General features: G+C 37.6%; 1 protein-coding gene across 4 annotated transcripts in view; it reads left to right on the forward strand.

The window, feature by feature from the left end:
* The window catches only part of SESTD1 (SEC14 and spectrin domain containing 1), a 143,002-nt gene extending 118,486 nt beyond the window's left edge, over window positions 1-24,516 (forward strand). For all 4 annotated transcript variants that reach the window (XM_027556391.1, XM_027556373.1, XM_027556383.1 and 1 more), the window contains 9 exons: window positions 2,197-2,319; window positions 9,369-9,563; window positions 10,083-10,197; window positions 11,660-11,819; window positions 16,598-16,679; window positions 17,392-17,514; window positions 18,318-18,509; window positions 21,176-21,297; window positions 23,795-24,516. In XM_027556391.1, coding sequence (XP_027412192.1) covers window positions 2,197-2,319; window positions 9,369-9,563; window positions 10,083-10,197; window positions 11,660-11,819; window positions 16,598-16,679; window positions 17,392-17,514; window positions 18,318-18,509; window positions 21,176-21,297; window positions 23,795-23,924 — 1,242 coding nt within the window. In that variant the 3' untranslated portion in view covers window positions 23,925-24,516. The remainder of the gene's footprint in view (window positions 1-2,196; window positions 2,320-9,368; window positions 9,564-10,082; window positions 10,198-11,659; window positions 11,820-16,597; window positions 16,680-17,391; window positions 17,515-18,317; window positions 18,510-21,175; window positions 21,298-23,794) is intronic.
* Window positions 24,517-25,012: the final 496 nt, after the last annotated feature.

The raw sequence follows: 25,012 nt of genomic DNA on the forward strand, positions 1-25,012 counted from the left end.
TTGGAGCTTCAGCATCAGTCCTTCCAGTGAATATTCAGGACTGATTTCCTTTAGGATGGACTGGTTGAATCTCCTTGCTGTCCAGGGGACTCTCAGGAGTCTTCTCTAGGACCACAGTTCAAAAGCATCACTTCTTCAGCACTCAGCCTTCTTTATCGTCCAACTCTCACATATGTACCTGACTACTGGAAAAAGCATAGCTTTAACTATATGGACCTATTGGGCAAAGTGATGTCTCTGCCTTTTAATACCCTGTCTAGAATTGTCACAGCTTTTCTTGCAAGGAGCAAGTGTCTTTTAATTTCATGGCTTCAGTCACCATCCTCAGTGATTTTGGAGTCCCAAGAAAATAAAATCTGTCACTGTTTTCCATTTTTCTCCATCTGTTTACCATGAAGTGATGGTACAAGATGCCATGATCTTTGTTTTGTGAATGTTGAGTTTTAAGCCAGCTTTTTCACTCTCCTCTTTCACCTTCATCAAGAGTCTCTTTAGTTCCTCTTCATGTTCTGCCGCAAGGATGGTGTCATCTGCATATCTGAGGTTATTGGTATTTCTCCCAGCAGTCTTGATTTCAACTTGAGCTTCATCTAGCCTGGCATTTCACATGATGTACTCTGCATATAAGTTAAATAAGTAAGATGACAATATACAGCCCTGACGTACTCCTTTCCCAATTTTGAACCAGTCCGTTGTTCCATGTCTGGTCTGACTGTTGCTTCTTGACCTGCATACAGGTTTCTCAGGGGGCAGGTATGATGCGGTGCTTTTATATAATTATTAAAACTGCATAAATTCTTAGATTTTAAAATAAATACATATTAGCCTGGTAGCAGCTATGGAATGCACTATAGGTCTGTGATTAGATAAGCCTGTCTCACTGAGTCTCTAGTATTACTTTGCTGTGTGTGTGTGCATGCGTGTGTGTGTGCATGCCTGCTTAGTCTCTTAAGCATGTTTGACTCATTCATTTCTGGGGAGCTATGCTGAGTTAAGATTTAGGACATAACCATATATCTGTTGTTGAATTTCTGTTTTGAATTTAGCTTTCTAAATAATAATTTAGCTTGGTAGAGCTGGGTAATATGTTTTTCTGTTAGAATTACTTCCCTGTGTCTATCTGGTTTTAGAGTATATGTGTTTGTGGGTAGAGAAAGCAAAACCCATTTTTCTTCTGCATGTGAATTTGATCTTCTTCTGCATGAGATTTTGATCTTAACTGTCTAGCTCTATTCTCTTGAAAACTTGATGAAAATTACAATGTCAGCTGTGTTATTATGTCAGCAATATTGTTTGTAATAAAAATTATTCTGGATCTGGATTGGAAGATCTGTTAATAACTTGATGGAAGGCATAACTTTGCACATCTTTGATCTCAATGACTTTTACAATGGGCATGACACTTGTGTGGTGTGAGTTTTTAATAGAGTGTCTCCCATATCTATCCCATATGGATCTCATCTCCTGAACTGATGGACTGCTTCAGGGACCTAGCAAAAGAGAAACACCCAGTGCTGCTCTTTTGGCAAACTAGTCCCCTCCCTATATCTTTCTGAGTAGACTTGGTGCCAACGGGACTTTAGATGGTCTTTCAGACATCTAGAGTGCATTGCAGTAGTATAATTCTGTTTTTAATTTTCAAAGTGAGAAAAATATTTTATCTTTTTATCAGTTAATTCATTCTGTTTTTTCGATGCTTTGGAAAGAACTCTAGATGATGAGTCAAGACATGTGACTCTTAGTTACTAAATAATGAATTCTATTACCTTGAACAAGTCACTTAGTCTTTCTGAAAGTCACTTTTCTTATTAGATAAAAAATTTCACAAATGTCATTTTTGATGCCCCTTCCAATTTTAAATCCTGTAGTTCTCTGATTTTCTTATCATCATAAGTTAGTTTTTAATCCTATCTTATAGGAGCATCCCAGATTTTTTTAACTGGCAGATAATCAGGTAGCTGAAAGCCTGCGATGCTCTGGTGTACATTTTATCAAATTTAAGTTTGGAAAAGTTGTCACATTATAGCTGTATAGTTCCAAAAGAAACATTTACTATATACAATAAAATGCAATGTTCAATAAAATAGAATTTAAATTAAAAATACTTGAGGAACTTTGGGAGGGGTAAACCAATTAGAATGAAAGCTTGAAAGGTTTTTGATTATTTTAAAATTTCATCTCAACTTCCATTCATAGGTTGTGAATTGGCTTGAAGGGCCTGGATCAGAGCAGCTGAGAGCCCAGTGGGGAATTGGAGACTCCATCCGGGCTTCCCAAGCCCTACAGCAGAAGCACGAAGAGATCGAGAGCCAGCACAGTGTGAGACACTCTTTCCTCTGCAAGTTACAGTGCTGTTGTCAACGATAATTCATAGCATGTGTGGTGCTGAGTGACAAGTTGCTATATACTTTGATTTAGGGTCATAAAGTACAGTATGGTTATCAAGTACATTGATAGCACTTGATCACTCTGTACATATTCATTAGATGTTTGGTTTCGGTTTTCAGTTTAGAAACACAATTCATGTGAAATTTTTAAGACTACAGTAACAGAAGAAAGAGTCATAGTACATAAATAGAACCTTCATCTGTAGTCTTGAATTTTAAAAGTATTATCTCAGGAACAGGAGCTGTAAGTTAAATACAAATCATTGAACGTTTTTTCTTCAGCATAAAAGGAAAAAAATCACGTTGGAACCTATGAAATGCATAAAATAGTTCCATTCAGTTCAGTTGCGCAGTCGTCTCCGACTGTTTGCGACCCCAGGAACCGCAGCATGCCAGGCTTCCCAGTCCATCACCAACTGCCAGAGTTTACCCAAACTCATGTCCACTGAGTCAGTGATGCCATCCAACTATCTGTTCCTCTGTCATCCCCTTCTCCTCCTGCCCTCAATCTTTCCCAGCATCAGGGTCTTTTCAAATGAGTCAGTTCTTCCCATCAGGTGGCCAAAGTATTAGAGTTTCAGCTTCAGCATCAGTCCTTCCAATGAATATTCAGGACTGATTTCCTTTAGGATGGACTGGTTGAATCTCCTTGCAGTCCAAGGGACTCTCAAGAGTCTTCTCCAACACCATAGTTCAAAAGCATCAATTCTTCACCGCTCAGCTGTTCTTCACAGTCCAACTCTCACACCCATAAATGACCACTGGAAAAACCATAGCCTTGACTAGACGGATCTTTGTTGACACAGTAACATCTCTGATTTTTAATATGCTGTCTAGGTTGGTCATAACTTTCCTTCCAAGGAATAAGTGTCTTTTAACTGGCTGCAGTCACCATCTGCAGTGATTTTGGACCTCTCCCCCCCCGCAAAATAAAGTCAGCCACTGTTTCCAGTGTTTCCCCATCTATTTGCCATGAAGTGATAGGACCAGTGCCATGATCTTAGTTTTCTGAGTTTTAAGTCAACTTTTTCACTCTCCTCTTTCACTTTCATCAAGGGGCTCTTTAATTCTTCTTCACTTTCTGCCATAAGGGTGGTTTCATCTGCAAATATTTAGATTTTTCAATTATAGAATTTTATTTTTAGGTCACTTTCATGTACTAATTAGGAACATTGCAAAGACAAGATATATACTGTACTGCTGCTGCAAAGTCGCTTCAGTCGTGTCCGACTCTGCGTGACCCCATAGATGGCAGCCCACCAGGCTCCCCCGTCCCTGGGATTCTCCAGGCAAGAACACTGGAGTGGGTTGCCAATTCCTTCTCCAATGCATGAAAGTGAAAAGTGAAAGTGAAGTCACTCAGTCGTGCCTGACTCCTAGCAACCCCATGGACTGCAGCCCACCAGGCCCCTCCGTCCATGGGATTCTCCAGGCAAGAGTACTGGAGTGGGGTTCCCTTCCATATTCACAGGTTCCACATACATCTGAGGAGTCAACCAACCAGAGATCGAAAATACTAAGAAAAAAAAAAATCCTTAGTTATAAAAAGCAAAACTTGAATTGCAGTGTTTTAACCAATAGGTGGCACTGCATTGTCACCTTGAGAACTAGTTGGTTGATGCAAGATGCAAAGATTAGCTTATGATGTTTAAGATGTTCTAATATTAAAAATTTTCTTTTGGTAAATAAAAGTCAGCACTTTAAAGGATATATTGGAATTGTTCAGGTCTTCTGAAACTGACAGATTTCTAGTATATTGATTGCTTAATATGGGTAGAAGTTGGAGAAACTTTTAATATCCCATTTTGGGTTAAAGCAATCTGTTAAACACTAAATTTTAGATTCTTTATAAAAGCATAATTTAGAAATAAAGCTAAAACAATCCCAAATCAATAAGGATTTTCAGTACTAATATATGGAAAATTAAAATCCTACTAATACGTAGTTAAATCCTATTAGTAGTAAATATTAATTAACTACTAATATTAGTAGTAAAATCCTACTAATATGACAGAATGTGGTCCACTGGATAAGGGAATGGCAAACCACTTCAGTATTCTTGCCTTGAGAACCCCATGAACAGTATGAAAAGGCAAAATGATAGGATACTGAAAGAAGAACTCCCCATGTTGGTAGGTGCCCAGTATGCTACTGGAGATCAGTGGAGAAACAACTCCAGAAAGAATGAAGGGATGGAGCCAAAGCAAAAGCAATACCCAGTTGTGGATGTGACTGGTGATAGAAGCAAGGTCCGATGCTGTAAAGAGCAATATTGCATAGGAACCTGGAATGTTAGGTCCATGAATCAAGGCAAATTGGAAGTGGTCAAAGAGGAGATCGCAAGAGTGAACATCGACATTCTAGGAATCAGTGAACTAAAATGGCCTGGAATGGGTGAATTTAACTCAGATGACCATTATATCTACTACCGTGGGCAGGAATCCCTTAGAAGAAATGGAGTAGCCATCATGGTCAACAAAAGAATCCGAAATGCAGTACTTGGATGCAATCTCAAAAATGACAGAATGATCTCTGTTCCTTTCCAAGGCAAATATCACAGTAATCCAAGTCTATGCCCCAACCAGTAACACTGAGAAGCTGAAGTTGAATGGTTCTATGAAGACCTACAAGACCTTTTAGAACTAACATCCAAAAAAGGATGTCCTTTTCATTATAGAGGACTGGAATGCAAAAATAGGAAGTCAAGAAACACCTGGAGTAACAGGCAAATTTGGTCTTGGGATACAGAATGAAGCAGGGCAAAGGCTAATAGAGTTTTGCCAAGAGAATGCACTGGTCATAGCAAACACCCTCTTCCAACAACACGAGAGAAGACTCCACACATGGACATCACCAGATGGCCAACAATGAAATCAGATTGATTGTCTTCTTTGCAGCCAAAGATGGAGACGCTCCATACAGTCAGCAAAAACAACACTGGGAGCTAACTGTGGCTCAGATCATGAACTCCTTGTTGCCAAACGCAGACTTAAATTGAAGAAAGTAGGGAAAAACCACTAGACCATTCAGGTATGACCTAAATCAAATCTGTTATGATTATACAGTGGAAGTGAGAAATAGATTTAAGAGACTAGATCTGATAGACAGAGTGCCTGATGAACTATGGACGGAGGTTCATGACATTATACAGGAGACAGGGATCAAGACCATCCCCATGGGAAAGAAATGCAAAAAAGCAAAATGGCTGGCTGGGGAGGCCTTACAAACAGCTGTGAAAAGAAGAGAAGCAAAAAGCAAAGGAGCAAAGGAAAGATATAAGCATCTGAATGCAGAGTTCCAGAGAATAGCAAGGAGAGATAAGAAAGTCTTCCTCAGCAATCAATGCAAAGAAATAGAGGAAAACAACAGAATGGGAAAGACTAGAGATCTCTTCAAGAACATCAGAGATACCAAGGGAAAATTTCATGCAAAGATGGGCTCCTTAAAGGACAGAAATGATAAGACCTAACAGAAGCAGAAGATATTAAGAAGAGGTGGCAAGAATACACAGAAGAACTATACAAAAAAGATCTTCACGACCCAGATAATCACGATGGTGTGATCACTCACCTAGAGCCAGACATCCTGGAGTGTGAAGTCAAGTAGGCCTTAGAAAGCATCACTACGAACAAAGCTAGTGGAGGTGATGGAATTCCAGTTGAGCTATTTCAAATCTTGAAAGATGATGCTGTGAAAGTGCTGCACTCAATATGCCAGCAAATTTGGAAAACTCAGCAGTGGCCACAGGACTGGAAAAGGTCAGTTTTCATTCCAGTCCCAAAGAAGAGCAACGCCAAAGAACATTCAAACTACCACACAGTTGCACTCATCTCACATGCTAGTAAAGTAATGCTCAAAATTCTCCAAGCCAGGCTTCAGCAATATGTGAACCATGAACTTCCAGATGTTCAAGATGGCTTTAGAAAAGACAGAGGAACTAGAGATCAAATTGCCAACATCCGCTGGATCATGGAAAAAGCAAGAGAGTTCAGGAAAACATCTGTTTCTGCTTTATTGACTATGCCAAAGCCTTTGACTGTGTGGATCACAATAAACTGTGGGAAATTCTGAAAGAGATGGGAATACCAGACCACCTGACCTGCCTCTTGAGAAACCTGTATGCAGGTCAGGAAGCAACAGTTAGAACTGGACATGGAACAACAGACTGTTTCCAAATAGGAAAAGGAGCACATCAAGGCTGTATATTGTCACCCTGCTTATTTAGCTTATATACAGAGTACATCTTGAGAAATGCTGGGCTGGAAGAAGCACAAGCTGGAATCAAGATTGCCGGGGGAAATATCAATAACCTCAGATATGCAGATGACACCACCCTTATGGCAGAAACTGAAGAACTAAAAAGCCTCTTGATGAAAGTGAAAGAAGAGAGTAAAAATGATGGCTTAAAGCTTAACATTCATAAAACTAAGATCATGGCATCTGGTCCCATCACTTCTTGGCAAATAGATGGGGAAACAGTGTCAGACTTTATTTTTCTGGGCTCCAAGATCACTGCAGATGGTGATTGCAGCCATGAAATTAAAAGACGCTTACTCCTTGGAAGGAAAGTTATGTCCAACCTAGATAGCATATTCAAACGCAGAGACATTGCTTTGCAAACAAAGGTCCGTCTAGTCAAGACTATGGTTTTTCCAGTGGTCATGTATGGATGTGAGAGTTGGACTGTGAAGAAAGCTGAGCACCGAAGAATTGATGCTTTTGAACTGTGGTGTTGGAGAAGACTCTGTTTTCAGCTGGATTATTTCCATCCATGTACAAATATTGTATTTTACATTAAAAACAAAATATATGCTCAAGATATGTGCATTTTAATATAAAGTAATATAATAAATAATATATAAATATAAATTAACATTTTAAAAATCTTCCCTTTGGCTATACTCTATCTTCCCAATTCCCATTCTTTTTTTAATTCACTCTGATCAGGATTTATGTCCTTCCCACTCTTATCAGAATTTCAGTCCTTATTTTATTGGACCTCTCAGTAAATTTTAATAAAGGTGACCACTTCTCCCTCCTTTTTTACTTCTTTCCTGAAACACGCAGCTCCTTTTTGGCCTCTTCTGCTCGATCTCTTTCCTCTCCTTGCCCTCTGAATTTAGGAGTGACCCAGGGTTCAGCTTTCCAAAGGCTCTTTTCTTCTGAACCAATACTGTTTGTGTTTGGATAATTTCATCTAGTCCCATGCCTTTAAATAACATCTTTTGGCTAATAGTTTGCAAATTAGTTGACCACTGCTAACAGTTTCATATCTTTCAACTTTACCAAATTCGTTGATGAGCTCTAGTGGTTTTCTGGTGGTGTCTTTAGGATATTCTGTGTAGAGTATCATGTCATCTACAAAACGTGACACTTTTACTACTTCTTTTCCAATTTGGATTCTTTTATTTCTTTTTCTTCTCTGATTGCTATGGCTAGGACTTCCAAAACTTTGTTGAATAAGAGCAGTGAGAATGAGCATCCTTGTCTTGCTTTTGATCTTAGAGGAAATGCTTTCAGCTTTTCACCATTGAATATGATGTTAGCTCTGGGTTTTTCCTTTGTGGTCTTTATTATGTTGAGGTTTGTCCCCTCTATGCCTACTTCCTGGAAAGTTTTTTTTTTTTTTTTTTTAAACATAAATGGATATCGAATTTTGTCAAAAGAATTTTCTGCATCAATTGAGATGATCATACGGTTTTTATTTTTTAATTTGTTGGTGTGATGAATTGTACTGATTAATTTGTGGATACTGAAAAATCCTTGCACTCCTGGGATAAATGCCACTTGATCACAGTGTACAATCCACTTAAAGTATTGGATTAGGCTTGCTAGTAATTTGTTGAGGGTTTTTTGTTTTTTCTTTTTCGCTTGTTTCAAAAGTAGGTCTTTTAAAATATTTTTATTGTACTTGATTTACAATGTTGTGTTAGTTTCTGCTGTACAGCAAATTGAATCAGTTATACACATACATATATCTACTCTTTTTAAGTTTATTTTCCCACGTAGGCCATTATAGAGTGTTGAGTAGAGTTTCTGGAAATTTTTTTCTCATGAATGGATGCTGAATTTTATCCAAAGGTTTTTCAGCATCTGGTCTTCATTTTTGACAGGTGAATCTGATGGAGGAACAGAGTATGGCATGAGCATAGGCTGTGCCTCTGACACAGTGTAGAAGTGAGGACAGGAGGCTCTTGAGTGCTAGACTCATGAGCTGAGAACATGCTGAGGCCAGTGGATGGGTGAACCGCATGGGGCTGTAGGAGCCAGCATACTAAAGGATGTGAATGGGACACTCAGTAACCGGTGGTCAGAGAGTGGGCTGTACAGTAGTACAGGATATTAATAACAGATTTTGTGTCTGCTGGAGTAGGTAGCTGAGGTGTAGCTGGGGGCAGCACAGGTGGAAGTGAGGGAGGGGGTCAAGGAGCTAAGAGTGCAGTGTTGGTCGGATGTCTGCATGGTGAAAGTCAGGAAGAAGGCTGACGCTGAGAGGAAGGCCAAGAAGTCTGCTGACTGAGATGAGGGCATGCGGCAGGAAAAGTTGGCAGGGTGGAGTCTGACAACATGCTCTTCGCAGGAGATGTGGTTTTTGAGAGAAGGATGGAAGAAATGGTTTGGAAATAGGAGTGGGGCAGCCATCTCCCTCCGGGCTTGTGGTCGGTCACCTGTGGACACAGCAGCAGCGGTCAGCAGAGTGGCAGGGCTCACTGCTCTCTCTGAGGGTGATGGGTTCCACAGAGAACAGGAGAGAGAAGGGAACGTTTAGAGGCCAGCCATGAGGAAATAGATTTTGCTGTTGGCAGGAGTTATTCCAGGGATCTCAGTGAAAGGATTTGAACACTGGGACTTTTTATCCTCAAATTATTTTGATTTTAAAAAATCTCATATATGTTACTTAGTGTATCTGGAGATACTGTAAAATGTAGTGTGTTCTTCAGGAGCTGATTTGATCATTAATTTACAATGTCTCTATTACAGGAATGGTTTGCAGTTTATGTGGAACTGAATCAGCAAATTGCAGCACTCTTAAATGCTGGGGATGAGGAAGATCTTGTGGAACTGAAGTCACTCCAGCAACAACTTAGTGATGTTTGTTATCGACAGGCCAGTCAGCTGGAATTTAGGCAGAATCTGCTACAAGCAGCTCTTGAATTTCATGGTGTTGCCCAAGATGTAAGTGATTACTCTGATTGCTTTTCTTTGCTTCAGATTATCTGAGTACTTATCTGCACATCAGTTTTGCAGGTTTGCATGTCTCTTAATTATTTTTCTGGAACAGTAAAATTTATTGGTGGGGGAAACAAGATAGACCTTTTTGATTTTTTTTTTAATTTTATGTTACATTATTCTGCATGCAACTAAACTTTTTTTTTGTCTAGAGTGTCCCAATGTAATTGCTAGATTTCGTTTGGATAGTTTTTTGATGTTCATGTTTTATAACATAGATAGAAATGAAAGTTTCAACACTTGTCTGCATTCTGCCGACCTAGACGTACTGTCTTCCTGGTGCATGCATCTGTGTGTTCTGTCTTTCAGATAACGTGTATTCTAATTATGTGTCCTTGTCTTTTAACAGCAGAGTTTTTTCAAGTATAATCGTGGTAACTTCATTAGATACAAACCTCATTAATCATTAAACACTGTAGATGCTGATTATATCAGGGTTATCTCTTTGGTGTCCCTCTGCTTTAGTTGTCTCAGCAGTTGGATGGCTTATTAGGGATGTTGTGCGTAGATGTAGCACCAGCTGATGGAGCATCGATTCAGCAAACTTTAAAACTGCTTGAAGAGAAGCTGAAAAGTGTTGGTAAGCAGATTTTAAAAATGCTGAAACATAAGGGTTCTTTTTTTAAAAATATCATTACCATGGTTAGACAAGTCAACTTATACTGATCTAATTATAATCATGTACAGGGAGCACAGGAGAAATTAGTATAAAAAGTTTTTATCCCCGTAAAGGGTGTAATTTATGCTGCAGTTGTTATCTTTCATTGGTGGCCCGTCACCCTTCCTCCAGAAGGCCTTCAGCCTTTCCTGTTTACCCAGCCGAATCTACAAGTGCTGTGTCTTGCATATTCTATGAGCAGTTACCTGTAGTGCATGCGTAACCTGTATTTAGCTGTGAAGTGTTCTGTGGTAAACCCTGTATGCCCCACATTGTGTTTTATGCAATGATTTCTGTTGTTGCTATACCCTAACCTTGTGAAAAGAAGAGTTGGTTTGGTTCTGTGCATTTGTTTCTCCAAACTGGGAACATTGCCAAGGTTACCTACTCTCCAAGGAGAGGGTGGTTCAGTTTTATTAAGCTAGTACCCTTACTTGACACCATAGCCTTTTGACTTTTACTACAAGTAGAAAATGCAGAGAGGTTTCCTAGGTCATGACCGGGAGAAGTGAATAGTGGATGTGAAAATGGGGGTGGAGGCTGTGTGTACTGAGTGGGACATGGGGCAAAGGAAAATGGAGTAGGAAGCAGAAACTTAAGGCAGCGATTTAGTGGAAAATGGTGGCATGTGACTGAACCAATTTAATTAATTTTGAAAAGGACTTGAGGGAATGGGTTTGAAAAATCATGTTTGTATTGGCATTTTACTTGCTTATAGTCTTTGTTATTTTAATGGATGATGTAATTACATGTTTAGTATCTAATTTGCCAAATGAAATTTATTTCAAAAATGTCACAAGTTTTCTTGAGCAATGTTTGTCCTTTAAAAATGCTGAAGGAATTCCAATATACATACCTAATTTAAAGTCTTATAAATGCATCCTAAGTGTTGCTTCTTGTTGAGTATAAGCTGATAGCACCTATTTTCAAAATGTTCAGTGTCCTTTTACGGTGAGAACACAGTGCTTGACTGTTTTAATGTCTTGTGGCTCTGATATATTTTTTGAACAAAGCATTTGCCTTCTATGTTCTCCTAAAAACTGAACTATGTAAAAACAGAAAGGAAAGAATTGAAAATCTTACTCATCAAGACAGGAATTCTCACACTTTCTACTTGCAATTTTGAAAAGTAATTAGTTGTCTACGGAAGTTCACCTTTTAGAAATTCTCATTAGGGAGAATTTGAATGAGAGGGAGCTCCAATTTGAGCCACGTTTAAATGGGTTTTATTGATTGAAATATTCAGAGGGCTCCAGACCAAAGTAGTTTAATGTACAAAGCTGTTATCCTAGCAATCCAAGTACAGTATCTGCTGAGAGGATTTAATTAAGGGAGGGAAAGCTTCTCTTGTTTAAGAGATTAAATCTGGTAACTTTTGTTTTAGATGTAGGATTGCAAGGTTTGCGTGAAAAAGGTCAAGGTCTTCTGGATCAGATCTCCAATCAGGCATCCTGGGCCTATGGAAAGGATGTAACCATTGAGAATAAGGAAAATGTGGACCACATACAAGGAGTGATGGAAGATATGCAGCTTAGAAAACAAAGGCAAAGTTTGACTATTCATGTTAATTTTTGCTGAGACAACATAATATTTATTAAAATGAAAATTGATACATTTTCCATACAAAGTAGAAATTCTTACCTGTTTCATAGTAGGCATGTAGTAAGTTTTCGGTAAATGTAATGGTTATTGTGTATAATTGTACTAACAAATAATGGCAAATCATTCATATGATGGATACCTTTCGCCTTTTTACTGAGTGATAAAAATTTCATTTCCATTCAAGTGCGTCACATTCTTTATCCCCAGTATAGCCTGTGACTAGTCTCTCTTTTAAGACTCGGGAGAATCTGGCGTTTCCATTTTCATTTAGGTTAGAGTTGCTGTTAAATTTATCATACGTTGATCTGTTTCTTCATCTAAACCTCACACAAATTGTCACTCATCCGTTGTTCTCATATTTGCTGTCGAAGGGTTAGACAGTAAATTCTGGGTCAGGTAATGTTTAGTTTCATTTGTTATATGGTAGAACTAGAAATTTAAAGGGTTCTTTGAAAACTCAACTTGAAATAGCAATTGCAGGATATTGCAAAATAAAGGATTAAATTAATATATGCTAGTACATACAGACTATCATGGTTGTATGAAATTTTGGTGCACTTAGAAATTTCAAGGGCATCAACAAAACCTCACAGAAACTTCCCTCTGCATCACAGAAAAAACAGTCATTAGATAGAGATTCCTTCTATCCTCATATCTGCAAACTTATCCATTACATTATTTTCATCAGAAGGATGAAAAAAGCTCTGCTCTTATGAAAACTGGGTACCCCCATGTCTCCTCAGTCAGTTCCCGCTCTTTAATCCCTGCCTTTCGTTCAAATACTTTGTTATTGTTCAGTTCCCAGTCATGTCCAACTCTGCGACCCCATGGACTGCAGCACCCCAGGCCTCCCTGTCCTTCATCATCTCCCAGAGCTTGCTCAGACTCGTGTCCATTGAACTGGTGATGCCATCCAACCATCTTGTCCTCTGTCATCCCCTTCTCCTTGCATCTTTCCCAGCATCAGGGTCTTTTCCAGTGAGTTGGCTCTTAGAGTCAGGTGGCCAAAGTATTGGAGTTTCAGCTTCAACATCAGTCCTTCCTATGAACATTCATGGTTGATTTCCTTGTAAGATTGACTGGTTTGATCTTCTTGCTTTGTCCAAGGGACTCTGAAGAGTCTTCTCGAACAGCATCAATTCTTCAGCACTCAGCTTTCTTTATGGTCCAACTCTCACATTCATACATGACTACTGGAAACACCATAGCTTTGACTAGATGGACCTTTGTGGGCAAAATCATGTCTCTGCTTTTTAATATAATGTCTAGGTTTGTCATAACATTTCTTCAAAGGAGCAACTATCTTTTAATTTCATGGCTACACTCACCGTCTGGAGTGATTTTGGAGCCCAAGAATATAAAGTCTGTTGCTGTTTCCATTGTTTCTCCATCTTTTTGCCATGAACTGATGGGACCAGATGCCATGGCCTTCATTTTTTGAATGTTGAGTTTTAAGCCAGCTTTTTCACTCTCCTTTTTTACCTTCATCAAGAGGTTCTTTAGTTGTTTTTTGCTTTCTGCCACAAGGGTGGTGCCATCTGCATATCTGAGGTTATTAATATTTATCCTGGCAATCTTGATTCCAGCTTGTGCTTCATCCAGCCTGACATTTTGCATGATGTACTCTGTATATAAGTTAAATAATCAGGGTGACAGTGTACAGCCTTGACACACTCCTTTTCCAATTTTAAACCAGTCTATTGTTCTGTGTCTGGCTCTAACTGTTGCTTCTTGACCTACGTACAGGTTTCTCAGGAGACAGGTAAGGTGGTCTGGTATTCATTTTAAGGATTTTCCACAGTTTGTTGTGATGTGCACAGTAAAGGATTTAGCATAGTCAATGAAGCAGAAGTAGATTTTTTTCTGTTGCTTCTTCTATGATCCAATGGATGTTGGCAGTTTGATCTCTGGTTCCTCTGCCTTTTCTAAATCCAGCTTGTACATCTGAAAGTTCTTGGTTCATGTACTGTTGAAGCTTTGCTTGGAGGGTTTTGAGCATGACCTTGCTTGCATGTGAAATGAGTGCAGTTGTGTGGTAGTTTGAACATTCTTTGGCATTGCCCTTCTTTGGGATTTGATTGAAAACTGACCTCTTCTAATCCTGTGGCCACTGCTGAGTTTTCCAAATTTGTTGGCATATTGAGTGCAGCACTTTTATAGCATCATCTTTTAGGATTTGGAATAGTTCAGCTGAATTCCATCGCTTCTGCTAGCTTTGTTCATAGTGATGCTTCCTAAGGCCCATTTGACCTCTCACTCCAGGATGTCTGGCTCTAGGTGAGTGATCACACCATTGTGTTTACCTGGTCATAAAGACCTTTTTTGTACAGTTCCTCTGTGTATTCTTACCACCTCTTCTTAATACCTCTGCTTCTGTTAGGTCCATATCGTTTCTGTCCTTTCTAGTGCTCATCTAGTGTGTGAAATTACCACCTCCTCTTCCAACGGTTCTTTCTCTGCCTTGAGCTCTCCTTGACAGCTGTCATTGAAGATCTAATCTGCATTCATACTTCCTCACTGTCTCCAGTTTACTTTTCAACCCTTCTTCGTCTGACCTCTCCCCTCACCACTTCACTGAACTTGCTCTTACTGATGTCATCAGTGACTGTACTTGCCACATTTAAATAAACCCTTCATCTTGCTCAAAATCCAGGGAATACTTTCGGTTCTGACATTGCTTGACCACTCTGAATAGCATTAGGGACAACTGACATTTTTTTTTTCTGTTTGAAACTCCCTGACAACTTTATATACATTAAAAACACCTTTATGATTCTCCTGGGCACTCTGTTTCTTCTTGGTTTTCTGCACTGATTTCTTGTCTTTTAGCTAATTTCACTGCTTTCAGAGTTTGTTCCGAGGCCAAATCCTCTTCTCACTCATTGTCGTCTCCCTGCACAGTCTCACCACTTCAATGACTTTCTTCAGTATCACCATGATTGAATAGTTACAGCTCTGACACAGATCCCTCCCCTATACTTTGGACCTGTAATTCCTCTTACCTACTGAGCATCTCCACCTGGGTGCCCCATACGATACTTAAAACTCACTTGTATGGATTGGAATCATTGTCCTCCAAACCTGGCTTTTCTCCTTTAGTTTCCTGTCCCAGTTAAAAATACCATCAGTTACCAAACTTGGGATTTGTCCAAAGGATTTACCAAAATCGTCTCTTACAGCCTCATCAGATGCCCAAGTTCTGCTGTCTCCAAATCCTTTTTTCATGATCTTAGCTCTTACCTGCTTCCTTCCTTGCTCCTCTACAGTCTGTTGTGCATGAGCACCATCTTTGTAAAGCACTCATCCAATTACCTAACTTCTTGTGTGAACCCCTCTCAGTTACTTCCTGTTTCCTCAGATGAAGTTCAGTCTCCTTGGAATAGTGTAGGAGACCCTTCATAACCCAGTCCTGTATAATCTTACCTCCTTTAACTTTCCTACAAAACCACACACTTATTTTCACTTTCCTGAATGCATCATGTCGTTTCAAGCATCCAGAGTACTCAGAATACTTCTTCCCTCATTTTCTGCCTAGTGTATTCCTACTTATTATTCAAGACTCTGGGGTACTTATCCTTGGAAGCCTTTTTAGATTTCTTGGGCAAGTTTTTACTTGTTCCTGCCTATTCTCATATAGCTCCACATCAGTATTTATCACACTGTTTTTTTAAAAGTCCATCTTCCCAAGTGGGACCATCTTATTCTAACCAGTAAGTAGAAACCATGTCTTGTATTTTCAAGCACACTCTCCAGTACCTGAAAATATATGTTAAGTATGATACTGTCTTCATCATTGACATGTCTTACCTTGTCTTTTAGCTTCAGATTTGAAAAATAAATCACTTCTCTTCAGTCCCTTGTAGGATTATTTAACCAAATTGCCCTTTAAAAATATGTTATAGATTGTGGTGAGGGCATTCTTGAAAAAAAAAATAGCCTGTGACAATGACTTAGCTATTGTTATCAAGCTTCCTTAGGAATATCAACTCTAGTGGAGCCCAGTGCCTCCTGGGTGGCTTGTTAGTGGTATTCAGTACTGCCATGAGATTCTCTCCTTCCCATCTGAAGTACATGGAATTGCATGGAAATGAAGGGGATGGATGGATCAGAGCTTAATTGATCAAGTCAGCTTAAAATTTTGATCTGTATGTTATCCAGGGAGACCACATTAAAATCTAAAAATACTCTGAATTGTGTTTCTTTCTATCCAGAGATCAACAGAATTTTTTTTCTTTCTTAAGAGCATAGATAGGAGCTTTTTTTTTTTTTTTTAATTCAAAATTAGATATTACTCTGGTAATGTAATATAATGAAAAGCTTTAATTTTTTTTTTAATTTCCTTGGAGCATCATTCTCTAAACTAGTATTTTAGAAACTTTATGTTTTTGTCTTTGAAGTTCGTTTAATGCTAATTGGCAGTTACTGTCTCTTCCGGCTCTAGTGTACTCCTGTGTTTGTGCTTTGCTTCAGTATTTTGCACAATCCATACAATACTCAAGAGGGTTTGTGATTTAGTATCTTTCAGGTATTTTGAGGTTTTAATGGAACACAGATACAGATATCCTTAAAATTCTTGCAAACCAATACAAAATAGTTACAGTCTCCATAGTGTAAGACTAAGTATTTTAATATACTGTAAAATATGTGTGCAGATGGTGGTGTTATACTAGTTATCCACAAAACTGAAATGTTTCCCTAAATTCATGTTTGGATTTATTAGATGTGAAGACATGGTAGATGTGCGAAGATTAAAGATGCTTCAGATGGTACAGTTGTTTAAATGTGAAGAAGATGCTGCCCAGGTAAAGATAAGTCAAGCCTATTATGTACTTGTCTTTACTTAGAAAATTGATTTCACCTAACTGTAAACAGAAGTGTTCTTTTCATGGTCCTAAGTAAATTCATTAAATCAGATTCTCATTTATCCTGTTGCAGTAATAAAGTTTTATATTTCCAATAATCTTACTGGTCTCATTTGACTTACTTCTCAATGAAATGCTCTATTGAGCTAGAAATTGGAATTATTTATTATTGTGATTTGGTTGTCAGTTACATCCCAGGATGAAGGCTGGTGTAGTTTACTGCCTTTTAACCCACAAGAGGGTTTTGTAGCTAGATAAACAGTTTGCTATTTTGCGTAGTCAATATCAAAAAACATAGTTACAACTTAACATAGAAGAAACTTAGAATTTTAAGTTGTAACATTAAGTCTGTAATGCGATTCTAATAAGATCTATATTACGTAGACACATGGATTTTATTAATATAAATCATGTGATGTTAATTTTAAATGAGTACTTCTCTTTAATAGGTCTTGTCTTTAGATTTTAAAAATTTTAAGGAAGAGGAGAGATTATTAACTCATGTAGCTTGGCACTGAAATAAGCTATTACGATTATAACAAATGGGTTAATTAATCACATGATAGTAATCTTTCTTTTTATTAATATGGTGTTTTGATATACAAGGTAAAAAGTTACGACTCCAGGTTGACTGTGACTTATTTTCATTCAGGCAGTAGAATGGCTCAGTGAACTTCTGGATGCTCTTCTTAAGACACACACCAGATTGGGGGATGACGCTCAGGAAACGAAAGTTCTGCTGGAGAAGCATAGAAAATTTGTTGATGTTGCACAGGTGCAGAACTGGTTATCTTCCTTTTCTACAAGCTCAGTGTTAAAATAGTTTTCTACATGTTTGTAATGTAACTTAGCCCCCCAAGTCCAAGAAGGTTAGTTATATTAATCCAGAAATATAGAACTAAGAAAATGTCAGCTGATGAATCAAAACTAGCCTGTATAAATTTGAGAGGGTTTAAGTTTTCCTGAATACAGGTTCTGTAGCTCCCTCTGATTTATGATATATTAATATATTATGGTAATTTTAAGGCAGTAACCATTCATTTGTAAAAGTTACTATGAAGTATAAGTTAATATCAGTCAATTAGAAACCCTAGTTTCTGCATCTCAACAGTGTCAGCATTATAACAACATGGGTTTTTTTTCATGTGAAAAGTTATCTTATTTTCCCCAATTACTGAGTTCATGTTGTTAACAGTGTGGTTTCCTATGTGGAATATTAAATGCCCCTTTCCACCCATTTGTTTTAATTAATGGGTGAGCAGATTTTTTTTTAATTGATTTCTTTCTTTTCTTTTTTTTTATTTTTTGGGCTGGTGAAATTGAGCAGGCTGAGAGGAAAGCAGAGTAAGAGAGGAAAGCCTAACAAGAAATAAACTTAATAAAAATTAACTGGTAGTATTGCTTCCGCTTAATTATTTATGCATGCACGCGACTTGCAGTAGTAAGCGCCAGTGGACTCATTCATTATTGACTTCTAGCAGTGTTACTTAATTGCCGCTCCAGTCCTCCTGTTCACTTTCCTGCCCCTCTCTTTAGACTTCTGTTGTCATAACTTTGCGTTCACCTTCTCTTCTTCAGAGCACTTACGACTACGGCAGACAGCTGCTGCAGGCCACAGTGGTGCTGTGCCAGTCTTTGCGCTGCACCTCTCGGTCATCTGGGGATACGCTTCCTCGGCTGAACAGAGTGTGGAAGCAGTTCACAGTCGCATCTGAAGAGAGGGTGCATAGGCTGGAGATGGCTATTGCCTTTCACTCAAATGCTGAAAAGGTTCGCTTTTTTTAAAAATGTAGTTTCAGTTGTGTGTGTTATGTATGTTTAAAATGTGTTTACCTTGTAATTTTATGATTAGTCTGTTCTTTAAAAATTTATATGCATTCCATTGTTTAAAGTTTGTTTAGGTATAACGTATTGTCTTGGAAAGTTCACATCAGATTCTTGGTAAGCCATACCAGGGTTGGAGTACTGTGGTTAGAGGAACTGAAACCGTCCAGTAGTCTTTGCTCAGCACCATGTCTCTCCTCACCCGACCTGGTGCCCAGAATGTACTGTCTGTTCTTTCGAGTGTCGTGACTCCCACTGTTTCATTATGCCAAGAAAGGAAACTTTGTGTTCTCAAATACTACTAATTGTCATAAATTTTTTAAAAGGTCACTTTGTGATTTGTATAATCTTTTGAGCCTCTCCAGCTAAAATTATAAGAGTAAGGATAAAAATGAAACCTTTTTTTTTCATGTGTTATCTTTGAAGAATCATTCTAGAATTTACTATTTAATGAATTCATTAATCTCAGAAACTAAAAAGTTAATATGCGGTGTTTTATTTGGGCAAATTTTCAATTGAACCTTTTTCTCAGCTCCACAGTGAAAATTGATAGCATCCAAGTCTTCTATTTCCATTCCAAAGAGGAGCCTTACTAAGTAGTTAACTTTGTTTTGATTTCTTAAAGATGAAAGTTTATATGTAGGGGATATTCAATGCAAGTTAAGATATGAGAAACCTAAGATAGCCTTGGTCTATAGGACAGAAGAGATACTGCCAGGAGCCTCAGGAATTAAGCAGTTTCTGTCTGTGTTATGCAGTACATCTGTTGGGAAATGTCCACATTAACTCTCACTGAGCCGGTTACTGAACTCTACAGGTCATTTTTTTAGTGTAAGATGGGCCGACTGTTGATGAATTAAAGTATCCAAATGGCTTGACTTATTTATCTATTGATTGTTTCAGTGAAAACTTTTTATTGAACTATACTACTAACATAGAAAAATGTGCAGCTCAAATGTTCTGCTCACTGAATTTTTAGAGTGAGGACGCCTGTGTAATCAGCGCACTATTCAAATAACAGAATGTTACCAGCACCCAGAGGTTGTTCCCCATCCTCTTTTAATCACACTGCTTCTGCTGCCCATCCCAGCGTGACCACTGGCCCAATCTCTTAACACCACTGATAATTTTTTAGGATACTACTCTTAAAATTTATCTGCAAAGACATTTAAAAATCTAGATCTCTTTAAGAAGTTATGTAATAATGAATATATATTAGTTGCTTGGTTGTGTCCAAGTCTTTGTGACCCCATGGAGCCTGCCAGGCTCCTCTGTCCATGGAATTATCCAGGCAAGAATACCAGAGTGGGTAGCCAATCCTTTCTCTAGGAAATCTTCCCAGCCCAGGGATCGAACCTGGGTCTCCTGCATTGCAGGGGGACTGTTTACCATCTGAGCCACCAGGAAGCCCAAGAATGAATATGATTGAGAATTTTTTCATAAAATATTAATGTTCCTATTTTTTCTGGTTCTTGGCCTTTATCATGCTTATAATAAACTCTGCTTAAGGTTATTTTATTATGTCAACTTATGTAAAACCTTTTGTTATTAGATGTTATTTTTCTCTTGGGTGGGTTCTGTTTCATACCAGCAAGCCACAACTATAAGCAAACTGCATAGCAAATTATAGTGATTAGGAAATATTTAAATTAAATCTGGAGTTTTATTATATGAAAATATCCTTTATGAGTAATGCCAAAATAAACATAATTGGATTCAGAAAAGTATGCAAACAGAGTTGCAAAAATAAATTATTTTTATTCTGTCTCAAATTTGCAGATTTTTTTTTGGAGGTAAATTTTTAAAATTAGTATTACTGTTTTAAATCTAAAGCGTATCTTGGACTGATAGCACGTCTGCATCTGAGACTAGACACACTTCAAGAGCTCACTAACCACGTGTCCCTAGCGGCTACTCTGTGGGTCTGTACTTAACAGCCTTAACTATTTCAAATCACAGCAATTTTTTCTTTCTTTCATACCATTTAAATTTAAATAGTGATAATTAAGGAAAAAATAATATCAAGGACTATAGAAATTCCAAATTTGAATTAAAACCATATCTATTTATATTTTGTTTTTTAGTTTATATCATGTAACTCAAGTCAGCAGATCTGTTTTTAAAATAACTGTAAAGTTTCTAGCTAGGGAATCACCTTGTTATGTGTTTGTACTCTGGGTATATGTTATGTATTTATATATATCTTTTCATTTGTGAAGTTTGTAAGCTCTTTGAGGTCAAAATCTGTTTCTCATTCATATCCCAAGCCACTACATAAACATAAAGTGAGTATTCAATAAATTGTTACTTAATGTATGAAAGAATACTACTTCTTAAGCACAGTTTCAGTTTAATTCCAAATAATAGTCTAGTATTTTTTTTTTTTGGAAATCACTATAGAACTCTTCTTATTCCAATTCTAATATTATTAGTGTGGATTATGTGTTTGATTTTATTTGAATTTCTTGGGTCAGCTTTGTCAATCATCAGTCTTCTATGACATACATGAAGATTCTAGGAGCAGAACAGAAACACCGTCAATCTACTAAATTTTAATGAACTTGGTTTCCTTCTGTGTCTCTTGATTGATGTTGCACTTTTATTTGTTGCAGATTTTACAAGACTGTCCAGAAGAGCCTGAAGCTATTAATGATGAGGAGCAGTTTGATGAAGTTGAAGCGGTTGGGAAATCACTTTTAGATAGACTAACTGTTCCTGTAGTTTATCCTGATGGGTATGCTGCATGTTCTTACAATTTGTGCTTTTATCAGTAAGGTCTTAAAGTAATATCAAGAGAAGAAGATCTGTTTCTAAAAAGTCCTAGTAAATTAGCTTTGGTTGACATCTTCAGTATCTGTAATAAATGAGTTTAAAATGAAAAGAAATCCCTACTGGGTTTTTAACAGTGGTAGCAGTTGGTACTTGCTGCTATCAAATGTATTGCCCTCGATAGCTTATTGTAGAAGAAAGATCATTGAGTAGGTTGACATACTGGGTTCTAGCCTTGACTGTGATGATGAGTCAGGTAACTTTGAACTTCATTCAGGGAATGGATGGGGAGGGGAATGTTCAGTGTGCTCAAAATATATACCCAGCGCAAAGCTAAACATTTCACCTATAGGCTTTTGACCAAACAGTGCTAGGCCAGTACGATTATTGTGATTTACAGATGAAGAAACTGAAGCTCAGAAAGATTAAGTAAGTTGTCAGGATATCACAGCTTCTAAGTGAAATTAGAACATAGTTTCAGGTCTGTCTGGCACCAAATCCATTCTCTTTTTCACTGTGCTGTGTAGAGTCCTAATTTCTTCATTTGTAAAATGATGGGGTCATGATTTCCACATTCCTTTCCATTTCACATAGTTGATGATAAAAATAAGAATTAACATCTTGCAAATAAATGGTCCAGTAAATGAATCATAGTAGCTTTATCCCCAGGGAGCTAGATCTTCTCAAGGAAAACAGTTTGGTGGTAATTCAGAGGATATTTAATTCAAACAATAGAGAAACCAAACCACTGAATGTACTGTCCTTACATTGTAATATAGGGCTTTCCTGGTAGTTCAGTGGAATCCGCCTGCCAGGGCAAGAGACGTGTGTTCAGTCCCTGGGTTGGGAAGATCCCCTGGAGAAGGAAGTGGCAACCCACTTCAGTGTTCTTGCCTGGGAAATCCCATGGACAGAGGAGCCTGGTGGGCTAGTCCATGGGGTCACAAAGAGTCAGACACAACTGAGCAACTAAACAGAAACGCCAACACTGTAATATAGTGTAGTAGGTTTGATTGTGGACTCTGGAGCCTGGTTTGTTGGGTTTAAATGTCAGCTCCACCACTTACTAGCTGTGACTTCTTGGGCAAGCCACTTCACCTTTTCTGTGCCTCATTCCCTCATCTAAAAATAGGAATATATTTTCCATACCTCCTTGGGTTATGTGTGAGGGTGTTAAATGAGCTAAATGTATATAACTACTTAAAACGATTATCTCACACGTGATAAGTGCCACAGCTAATGTGTCATGAACTTCAAAGGATTATTTGGAATTGATATTGAGAAGATATAATGTTATTCATAGTCTATGCTTAGATAATCTCTAGTCATACCTAAACTTAAATAATCAGAAGTAGCTTTTAAAGTCGTGTGTATCTCCAGTGTATAAAAGAGAATAAAATCTAAAAGTTTTATAAATCCAGCTGGTAACAGTGTTAGTAGGGTGCTTCTGGTTGGTCCATTTAGGACATCACTCCACCAAAACCTCATTTCTGTGTTTCACAGCCAGTTGTCACAAAGTCAGTCTCATTCTACTCAAGTCCTCCCAGGAGCATCTCCCCCTGGTTCTTTCGCATGGGCTGCTTCTCCCAGGTTCTACAAATAGTTCACGTGTCATTTTCGTTTTTAAAATGGAAGAGTCAATTAGTGCTCTATTTTCAGATTTCACAACTTTAATATTTGCAGTTATTATTCCATTCCCTTTTGTATGGTAATTTGTTTATACTGTGTAAAATGTGACAGTGAGCTTAGTCACACTTACCTTTTGTACCATTCTCCTAGAACAATGAAAGAAATAAGGCGGTCTCTCTGGATTCCCTGCTTGAAGACCCACATTCAGATTCTGTTTTTTCCACTGTGTGATTGTAGTTCAGTCATTTGTTTTTATAGGTCTTAGTTTTCTGATCTGAAAAGACAAAGCTAAACCAGATTATTTTCAACAACTCTTGGAGCTCTAAAAGATTCTATGACTCTGAATACTGTGTCTTTGCAAATAGGATAAAATTAAATGATTTTGCCTATTAATGTCCCAAATGATGGCTTAACATTAAATGGATATTTTACTTGCCAGCTATATTAAACATCTGATGACCACAGTCCTTAGCACTGAAGTACTCACACAGACTTTATATTTGTGTCTGGTCTGGCTCCCAAGCTGAAAGCAGAGCGTTGTTGCTGTTGCACTGTTTATTTGTTGCATTGTTTGGTTTATTGAGATTATCAGAAGTATACGTGATAGGATATTTATACCATTAATATACTTTTTTCCATTTTAAAAAATGTTTTATGCCATTTTAAAAAATGTTTCTCCTACTGAATTGCTACTCAAACAGTATGGTCTGCAAATGAACTAACGGCATACCACGTAGGTAATTTTTATGGTAATTTTTGCTTCCTTTTGCATTCACTGCACAGTCAATGGGTTTGTATTAATCTGATTGAGCTTTTTCTGTTTTGATTTTTAGAACTGAACAATATTTTGGGAGCCCAAGTGACATGGCTTCTACTGCAGAACACATCAGAGACAGGATGAAACTAGTTAGTCTCAAAAGGCAGCAGCTGAGACATCCAGAAATGATGACTACAGAGAGCTAATAGCTGCCTTCTTCCCAGAGACCTGCTGTTCATAGTCCCGCATGTCATCAGCATACTCCAGCATTAGCTACAATACGTTAAGATGCGTTTCACAGCCAGGATAAGCCTCATTTCTTTCCATTACACATTTCTCTCCACATGTTAACACCTTGTAATTACCAAGGCAGAATTGTTTAACATGCTTTGAGATCATAGACTCCAAGTATCGTAAAAGAAGGAACTGTAAACATTGCACTGAAAACTTGCTTTAAAGCTTTACCTGACCTGTCAGTTTGTAGATGAACAACTGATAATAAGCTTTGAATGGTGCTAATAAGAGTTTAGAATTCTCTCTATAAAAAATGGTTGCCCTTCCTCCCCAGGTGATGTAGTAAATTTAGACTATAGCTCAACTGATATTAGTAGACAGTGGTGTCCTCAAAATTTTGCTTTGTAATTCTCCTTCAAATTTGATTATTTTTATTGTGTCCGTATGAAGAAAAACCTTCAGATTTTTGATATATCATATTCATTAAAAGACATTTTCCTATTTGTATTGATAATGTATTAAAAGTTGTTTGTGCTTAATAAAAGGCTTCTTTTAAACACCTTATTTAATTTGGTGGTTATATCCTGTTTCCAAACATGAGTGCCTTAATTAAAAGGGCATTCTTAGGCTTGTGAGGATGGTTTAATATTTGTTTTTTCATGTTGGTTGCATGTATTTTAGCCAGGAAATTCATATGTAAGCATGTATATATAATAAATAAGCATGTTTTATCAAAAAAAATTATTGTGAAGAAAAGTTTAGATGTTAGTGGAACACTCTCATTTTTCTCTTCTTCAACTTGAAAAATGTTATCCAAATTACTGTTCTGAAAATATTTTGTCTTTGGGAGAGGAGGGCTGGGAAAGGCATACATAGTTACTTAAATGTCATCCTCTATATCAGAGTAATCTTTCAGGAGCTAAAATAGCAATTGTTAATAACATTTAATTTGTCATGATAGACTAGATGCAAGATTCTGGTGTAGTATAATAACAAAAATTGTACACATCTTTTAGAAATTAAATATATAAAATGTTAATGCTTTTAAGTTTATATTAAG

This window comes from Bos indicus x Bos taurus, chromosome 2 (assembly GCF_003369695.1).
Source record: "Bos indicus x Bos taurus breed Angus x Brahman F1 hybrid chromosome 2, Bos_hybrid_MaternalHap_v2.0, whole genome shotgun sequence".
Taxonomy (NCBI): domain Eukaryota; kingdom Metazoa; phylum Chordata; class Mammalia; order Artiodactyla; family Bovidae; genus Bos; species Bos indicus x Bos taurus.